The following is a 9,238-nucleotide window of genomic DNA, read 5'->3' on the forward strand; positions in this document are numbered from 1 at the left end:
TTTTAGTGTTTTATGGTTTGCTTTTATTTATTGTTTTATTGTTTCTAATTGTTTTTTAAAAAACAACGAAACAACTGTTCTACTGTTTGTTTTATTTATTTCATTGCTTTTGTTTTATGTCTTTATGTACAGCACTTTGTTTTCAACTACGGTTGTTTTAAAGTGCTATATAAATAAAGTTGAGTTGAGTTACAGCTGTGCATTAGCTGGAGCGAGTGGTAGTGGAGTGAATGTTTTGAAAATTTGACTTGTAGCCACATGGGCTTTGGTGATTTTATTTATTTTCATAAAAACTTAACTTTGCTAACTTCTCATTCTGTTTTACTGTCTCCTTCAACTCTTCAAGCACCTGCTGTGCTTGCTTACACTCCTGAAAGATAGCCAAGGGTCAGAACATTTCTTAATGACCGATGTCACTGTCTGACTAGAATTTGTACCATCTTTTTTGGAATTATTTTTTGGCACAGGTAAACATCACTTCCAGTGTTGGCATACTTTCCTAAAGTCCGAATATTTGCCATATTGGTATTCATATTAATTTTGTTGCCTTGATAGACCCAACATACTGCTCTCCATAATCATCTTATGATGATGTTTGGCTTGACAAAGCCAACATACTGTTTCCTTCCTTCCTTCCTTCCTTCCTCCCCAAAAACATTAATTCCATTTTCACCGGTCTCAACTTTTCAGGGAGAGCCTTTTGCTTTTGTGCTTTTGGAAGAGACTGGAATATGGTTGCCACATGTATTCTTTCCCATTAGAATACATGGGAAATATTTTGTTGGTTCTACCTTCACATGATTTCAGCCTTTCCTTAATGAGATGTACTGAAGACATTTAAAACTGCATTGCTTCACCATATGAAACCCTAGTAACCAGCTGGACTATGATAGCAACCATTTAACATACTAGCAACCGGCTGGGTTAGCATAGTAACACTTAAATGTTTTAATGCTTTAACACTTTCAAAGATTAAAGTTTTAATCTTTCAACAGCTTAAATTTTGAACATAATTTCAACTTTTTTAACTTTAAACATAAGTTAATGTTTGAACTTTTCAACCATTATCATATTTTAACCTTTTAACATTCACATGCTTAACTGTTAAACTCTAACATTTTAAAATTGATGACAAGGAAACCGTGTAATAGCATTTAACCCTTTTAGCATGTGTAGCCAATATCAAATTTTGTCCATGAACTTTATCCTTAAAGTTTGAAAACCACTGTGAGGCTTTTCTCACGCATTTTGCTTCACCGTTTATTATAATGTCAGCTATATTTAGTTTTATGCACACATTCACACACTTCTGAGGACTAACATAAATTTTGCAGATATGTACAATGGACAAAAAAATTGCTGAATAAGAATGAACACACAGATACGTACCGTACGTACTAGTGCATCTCAAAAAATTAGAATATCAAACCCAGTCATCTCACTATCACAATTTGGCACTTGTTAAAGTTGCTCAGATCCTTATGCTTACCTATTTTTCTGTTTCCAACACACACACATACACACACTATATATCCATCCATCCATTATCTGTAGCTGCTTATCCTGTTCTACAGGGTCGCAGGCAAGCTGCGGCCTATCCCAGCTGACTATGGGCGAGAAGCAGGGTACACCCTGGACAAGTCGCCAGGTCATCACATCTTACGGTCAATTTAGAGCCACCAATTAACCTAACCTGCATGTCTTTAGACTGTGGGGGAAACCAGAGCACCCAGAGGAAACCCACGCAGAGAGAACATGCAAACTCCACACAGAAAGGCCCTCGTCAGCTGCTGGGCTCAAACCCAGGACCTTCTTGCTGTGAGGTGACAGAGCTAACCACTACACTACCATGCTGCCTAATAAATATTAGTGCATCTCAAAATATTGGAGTATCTCATCTCATCTCATTATCTGTAGCCGCTTTATCCTGTTCTACAGGGTCGCAGGCAAGCTGGAGCCTATTCCAGCTGACTACGGGTGAAAGGCGGGGTACACCCTTGAAAAATATTTCACTTGTTCACTGCACTCATTCGTGAAATATATTCACCACTTGAAGATAAACTTCATATCTTTGTGCATATATAAAAATAACAACTAACTATAAAAGAACTCACATACAGATGCCAACATACAACAAAACTTCACTTACAGGTTACTTATTTACACATGAATTATATTTACTTCTCAATATGTAATATGTTACATCTTAAATGCAATGTATACAGGTGATCTATTCACAGCTTTACAAAGACCTCTGACCTGACACCCTACTAGTTTACACAGACAGGTCATATTCTTGGTGGTAACTACTTAAATATAAAAACCAAAATTATAACCAACTTTGCAGAGATGTTTTGACTGATGTTGACCTTGACACTTGTTACATATTGCACATAACTGTAATCCAGTATGTCTAATGCCAGTTGTAGCTCGCTAATTGCTGGCTGATAAATGAATGTGATTGAGGTTTGATGCTTACGTTATTGGTGGCCTTGTCCATCTGCCTGACCATGGGCCCCTCAGAATAATCCAGAGAATATGAAGAACATCCCTTACCTAGGTCTAAATTCAGAAGCAAGAGCATCATGTAAACATGCATTCATCGGAATTTAATAAGGGCCATGAAAGTAAGTTAAGTTAGTATTTATATTTTGAATTTCACCCAAGTCTAGTCAAAGGCAGTTAGTAGGGGTGAAAAATCCTACTAAATAATAATAATAATAATAATAGCATTAGTATAGGGCACATAATAAGAAAAGTAAATGTTAGAGTCTTACAACTATGTTTCAGTGGAAATTTTGTATTAGATGTTTATGATTTCTGCATTACCGTCAGTACAAAAACATTTCCAAATATTATCTTTTCCAACAATGGCGGCACGGTGGTGTAGTGGTTAGCGCTGTCGCCTCACAGCAAGAAGGTCCTGGGTTCGAGCCCCAGGGCCTTTCTGTGTGGAGTTTGCATGTTCTCCCCGTGTCCGCGTGGGTTTCCTCCGGGTGCTCCGGTTTCCCCCACAGTCCAAAGACATGCAGGTTAGGTTAACTGGTGACTCTAAATTGACCGTAGGTGTGAGTGTGAATGGTTGTCTGTGTCTATGTGTCAGCCCTGTGATGACCTGGCGACTTGTCCAGGGTGTACCCTGCCTTTCGCCCGTAGTCAGCTGGGATAGGCTCCAGCTTGCCTGCGACCCTGTAGAAGGATAAAGCGGCTAGAGATAATGAGATGAGATGAGATCTTTTCCAACAAATAATTCCATGGTATGGGAAAATGTTAGTATGTTAAAGAAAGCAGACTTTGCTGTGACAGTCAAAGTCTCCAGAAGAACTATGTCAGATTCTCCAAAACTCTGTTTACACTTGGTTTTAAGATGTGTCTTGGGCGATCAGCTCACAAGCAGGCAACATTAAATGTAAGTGTAAACAACCACCAAGACACATTCGAAAGGCCACTTGCTGAGGTGATCTCCGACGCATTTCACCACATATTATTTGTAGTCTAAACACTAATGTGTCCTGATGGGTCCCCTGCAAGGATGTAACAGAAAGATGCATGATGTGTGTGTGTGGTTGGAGTGCAAGAATAATGAAGGTATGTTGCAGGTTTAACGTTTTTAACATAACTGTGCGATGGGCCCCTTGACCTTGTAGCAGAAGTGATGTAGGCACTAACCAAACCTGAAAAGGTTAACATGGGGCAGCCTTGGGCCGAAGTGCCCTTGAGCAAGGCACCTACAGTGATGCTTGAAAGTTTGTGAACCCTTTAGAATTTTCTATATTTCTGCATAAATATGACCCAAAACAACATCAGATTTTCACACAAATCCTAAAAGTAGATAAAGAGAACCCAGTTAAACAAATGAGACAAAAATATTATACTTTGTCATTTATTTATTGAGGAAAGTGATCCAATATTACATGTCTGTGAGTGGCAAAAGTATGTGAACCTTTGCTTTCAGTATCTGGTGTGACCCCCTTGTGCAACAATAACTGCAACTAAACGTTTCCAGTAACTGTTGATCAGTCCTGCACACCGGCTTGGAGGAATTTTAGCCCATTCCTCTGTACAGAACAGCTTCAACTCTGGGATGTTGGTGGGTTTCCTCACATGAACTGCTCGCTTCAGGTCCTTCCACAACATTTTGATTGGATTAAGGTCAGGACTTTGACTTGTCCATTCCAAAACATTAACTTTATTCTTCTTTAACCATTCTTTGGTAGAACAACTTGTGTGCTTAGGGTCATTGTCTTGCTGCATGACCCACCTTCTCTTGAGATTCAGTTCATGGACAGATGTCCTGACATTTTCCTTTAGAATTCGCTGGTATAATTCAGAATTCATTGTTCCATCAATGATGGCAAGCCATCCTGGCCCATTTGCAGCAAAACGGGCCCAAACCATGATACTACCACCACCATGTTTCACAGATGGGATAAGGTTCTTATGCTGGAATGCAGTGTTTTTCTTTTTCCAAACATAACAGTTTCCATTTAAACCAAAAAGTTCTATTTTGGTCTCATCCATCCACAAAACATTTTTCCAATAGCCTTCTGGCTTGTCCATGTGATCTTTAGCAAACTGCAGAAGAGCAGCAATGTTCTTTTTGGAGAGCAGTGGCTTTCTCCTTGCAACCCTGCCATGCACACCATTGTTGTTCAGTGTTCTCCTGATGGTGGACTCATGAACATTAACATTAGCCAATGTGAGAGAGGCCTTCAGTTGCTTAGAAGTTACCCTGGGGTCCTTTGTGACCTCGCCGACTTATTACATGTCTTGCTCTTGGAGTGATCTTTGTAGGTCGACCACTCCTGGGGAGGGTAACAATGGTCTTGAATTTCCTCCATTTGTACACAATCTGTCTGACTGTGGATTGGTGGAGTCCAAACTCTTTAGACATGATTTTGTAACCTTTTCCAGGCCAAAAGGGTCGTCAGAGCAATTATTGACTTTTAGTTTATTACTGTTTACTGCTCTTTGTCGTATTTTATGTAGAAACAGTTTGTTCTTTTTGAAGGCATCTTTGCTTTACAGCATTTATTAGCACACTTTTTGACACTTGTACAGTACTGTACATGGGACTTGGATACTGATTACTATTATACCCCAAAGCTATTTAGTTGAACCTGGCTGCCAGACTATGACTGGAAAAAGGCTTGTCTTGAAAAATGAAGAGAATTACATTTCACCAGAGGTGGACAGTAACAGTACTTTTACTTGAGTACTGTACTTAAGTACGCTTTTTGAGTATTTGTACTTTACTTGAGTATTATTTTTTTGGAAACTTAGGACTTTAACTTCACTACATTTGAAAGACAAATATCGTACTTTTCACTCCACTACATTTCTATCAAGGTACTTGTTACTATGAAGCAGCTTTGAAAGTGGATGGTTTTTTTTTGTTTTCTAAAACATGATTGTTTTTTTCGCAGGTGACACTGAGACAGCCGATCAATAATCACTAGGGTCACGTCATGTCCATAGACTGTATAAAATCAAGTTCAGTTTCTCAGCAGTATTATTTAACACGATCAGTTGATGGCAGACTGGAAGGAGGCGGTTCTTCTGGGGAATGAACACACTCATGGCCTGTGAACCCATGTTTCAGTTTTCTGAAAGGTTTAAAGATTCATTTCATTTTAAATGTTTGCTTTGTTTGCTGAAAATGAACCACATCATAGCCTACAAAAACTCGCCATCCAACCTGCAGAAGCATATTGAGGGATATAAACGTTTTATTCCAAGAGAAAGCTTGCAGTGAAGTTGTCTGCTTTTAGAGCTAGCGATAACATTGCAATAGCTATACAGTCTGGTTAGTCAAATGACTTTCTATGAATTTGCCCTCCAAGTTGCCATCGCCTTGTCCACGGCTAATGTTAACACATAGCTAGTTAACTTGGGCACTGTTAGTTAGCATGTAAAAATGGAGTTACACTAACATGAATAACGTTAACTTATCTGAAGTCCTTTCAGAAATATGTTTTAGTATAATCTTGTCAAATAAACAATGTAGAAATCTTTCTTTTCTAGTAGCGTTAGCTACCCAATATGATTTCGAGTTTGAAAAGCATTTGCTAGCATGTCAGGTGGAGTTTCACTGACTAGCTAGCTTAACGTTAAACCACCATGATGGCACAGCATGTGTTTATTTTGTGAACTCACATTTCTGTCTTTGATAACAACGTTAGGTTTTGTAAGCGTTGTGGCAATAATACAACGATGCGTTGAGAGAAAATGTACTTTTAATACTTAAGTATTTTTAAAAGCAAGTGCTTCAGTACTTTAACTTAAGTAAAAAATTTACTGTTCAACTTTCACTTGTATCGAAGTAACATTTGACCAGTGGAATCTGTACAGAGGTGGACAAAGTACCCAACTTCATTACTTCAGTCAAAGTACAGATCCCAGTGGTCAAATGTTACTCCTATACAAGTGAAAGTTTATTGTCAATTTTTTACTTAAGTTAAAGTACTGAAGCACTTGCTTTTAAAAATACTTAAGTATTAAAAGTACATTTTCTCTCAACGCATCGTTGTATTATTGCCACAACACTTACAAAACCTAACGCCATTACCAAAGACAGAAATGTGAATTCACAAAATGAACGCATGCTGTGCCATCATGGTGGTTTAATGTTAAGCTAGCTAGTCAGTGAAACTCCACCTGACATGCTAGCAAACACTTTTCAAACTCGAAATCATACTGGGTAGCTAACGTTACTAGAAAAGAAAGATTTCTACATTTTGTTTATTTGGCAAGATTATGCTAAAACATATTTCTGAAAGGACTTCAGATACGCTAACATGAATAACATTAACTTAACTCAGTGTTTACAAGCTAACTAACAGTGTCCAAGTTAACTCGCTACGTGTTATCATTAGCCGTGGACAAGGCTATGACAACTTGGTGGACAAATCCATTGAAAGTCATTTGACTAACCAGACTGCACAGCTATTGCAATGTTATCGCTAGCTCTAAAAGCACAGACAACTTCATTGCAAGTTTTCTCTTGGAATAAAACATTTACATCCCTCATCCCTTCTGCAGGTCAGATGGCAAGTTTTTGTAGGCTGTGATGTGGTTCGTTTTCGGCAAACATTTAAAATGAAACGAATCTTTAATCCTTTCAGAAAACTGAAACATGGGTTCTAGCTACAGCCATGAGTGCGTGCATTCTCCAGAAGATCCGTCTCCTTCCATTCTGCCATCAACTGATTGTGAAAAGAAAAAAGAAAGCACAACTTTATTCATCACACACTTGTGAAATTTCCTCTCTGCATTTAACCCATCTGAAGCAGTGAACACGCACATACACAGGTGAGCAATGAGCACACACACATACCCAGAGCAGTGGGCAGCCATGCTAACAGCACCCAAGGAGCAGTTGGGAGTTAGGTGCCTCGCTCAAGGGCACCTCAGCCCAAGGCCGTCCCACATTAACCTAACCGCATGTCTTTGGACTGTGGGGGAAACCGGAACACCTGGAGAAAACCCACACAGACACGGGGAGAACATGCAAACTCCACACAGAAAGGTCCTTGCCAGCCACTGGGTTTGAACCCAGAACTAACTTGCTGTGAGGCAACCATGCTAACCACTACACCACTGTGCCGCCCACATTTTTTTATTAATTTTTTTAAATGTTAAATAATGCTGCTGAGAAATCACAACTTGATTTTATACAGTCTATGGACGTGATGTGACCCTAGTGATTACTGATTAACTGTCTTAGTGTCACCTGGGAAAAAACCCAATCACGTTTTAGAAAATAAATCTCATCTCATTATCTCTAGCTGCTTTATCCTTCTCCAGGGTCACAGGCAAGCTGGAGCCTATCCCAGCTGACTACGGGTGAAAGGCGGGGTACACCCTGGACAAGTCGCCAGGACATCACAGGGCTGACACATACAGACAACCATTCACACTCACATTCACACCTACGGTCAATTTAGAGTCACCAGTTAACCTAACCTGCATGTCTTTGGACTGTGGGGGAAACCGGAGCACCCGGAGGAAACCCACGTGGACACTGGGAGAACATGCAAACTCCGCACAGAAAGGCCCTCGCCAGCCACTGGGTTCAAACCCAGAACTTTCTTGCTGTGAGGCAACCGTGCTAACCACTACACCACCGTGCCGCCCACATATATATATATATATATTTTTTTAAATGTTAAATAATGCTGCTGAGAAATCACAACTTGATTTTATACAGTCTATGGACATGATGTGACCCTAGTGATTACTGATTAGCTGTCTCAGTGTCACCTGGGAAAAAAACCATCACGTTTTAGAAAAGAAATGAAAAGAAAAAAACATCCACTTTCAAAGCAGCTTCATAGTAACGAGGACCTTGATAGAAATGTAGTGGAGTGAAAAGTACAAGATTTGCCTTTCAAATGTAGTGAAGTTAAAGTCACAAGTTTCCAAAAAAAACAAACAAACCCAATACTCAAGTAAAGTACAGATACTCAAAGAGTGTACTTAAGTACAGTACTCAAGTAAATGTACTTTGTTACTGTCCACCTCTGGATCTGTACTTTGACTGAAGTAATGAAGTTGGGTACTTTGTCCATCTCTGAATCATTTCACAATGCGGAGTGGCCCAAGGACTGAGAAGCACTCAAACAGCCTTACCTTCAACCTTAATGATCTTAAATCCGAGCGTCCCACGACGCTCTTTACGTTTTGGGCGACCAAAATTATCTCCAATCATCGTAGCTGTAGTTCTGTCTACGAAAAATATATGTTTGTGTCACTTTTTAGCCTACTAATTTCACCTTAACACAAACAGCTTGTTTGTAAGAAGTTCACTGAGTGACTGTTGTTTTTCTGAACTTTTAAGTAACTCTGCACTCAAGTATTCAAACCGACATTCTGTGTTCTTTCATTCCATCTTGCATTCTAGTGGCCTTCAGAACTCTCTGAGCAACAGAACAGAATTTAATCTCGACCATGTTGGAGTTCCACAAGCCATCTGTACAAACAGATCACACATGAGAAGACATTAGGGCAGAATCCCCAAAACATCTCTCTCTCTCTCTCTCTGTATAGCATTGTGGGGGAAGCGAGGAAGTGGACAACACAACAATAAGCAAAACACAGAAGCAGTCTTGCGATCATGCTGGTGGATTTTGATAAATTATTCACTTCACGTCGTGAATCCTAGAGAGGAAAATCCTAAGACTACAGCCGACTTTAGAGCTCCGTTTCCTGTTTAACATGACACCCCGGGACGCTGCCA

The 9,238-nt window shown here is 39.5% G+C and overlaps 1 protein-coding gene across 1 annotated transcript in view; it reads right to left on the reverse strand.

The window, feature by feature from the left end:
* LOC132900654 (involucrin-like) overlaps positions 1-8,695 on the reverse strand; it is a 34,069-nt gene extending 25,374 nt beyond the window's left edge. Inside the window, exons 1-2 of the mRNA XM_060942884.1 lie at positions 8,632-8,695; positions 2,480-2,562 (exon numbers count right to left, since the gene is read on the reverse strand). Of these exons, the coding sequence (XP_060798867.1) occupies positions 2,480-2,512 (33 nt within the window). The 5' untranslated portion in view covers positions 2,513-2,562; positions 8,632-8,695. The remainder of the gene's footprint in view (positions 1-2,479; positions 2,563-8,631) is intronic.
* Positions 8,696-9,238: the final 543 nt, after the last annotated feature.

This window comes from Neoarius graeffei, chromosome 16 (assembly GCF_027579695.1).
Source record: "Neoarius graeffei isolate fNeoGra1 chromosome 16, fNeoGra1.pri, whole genome shotgun sequence".
In the NCBI taxonomy this organism is placed as follows: Eukaryota; Metazoa; Chordata; class Actinopteri; order Siluriformes; family Ariidae; genus Neoarius; species Neoarius graeffei.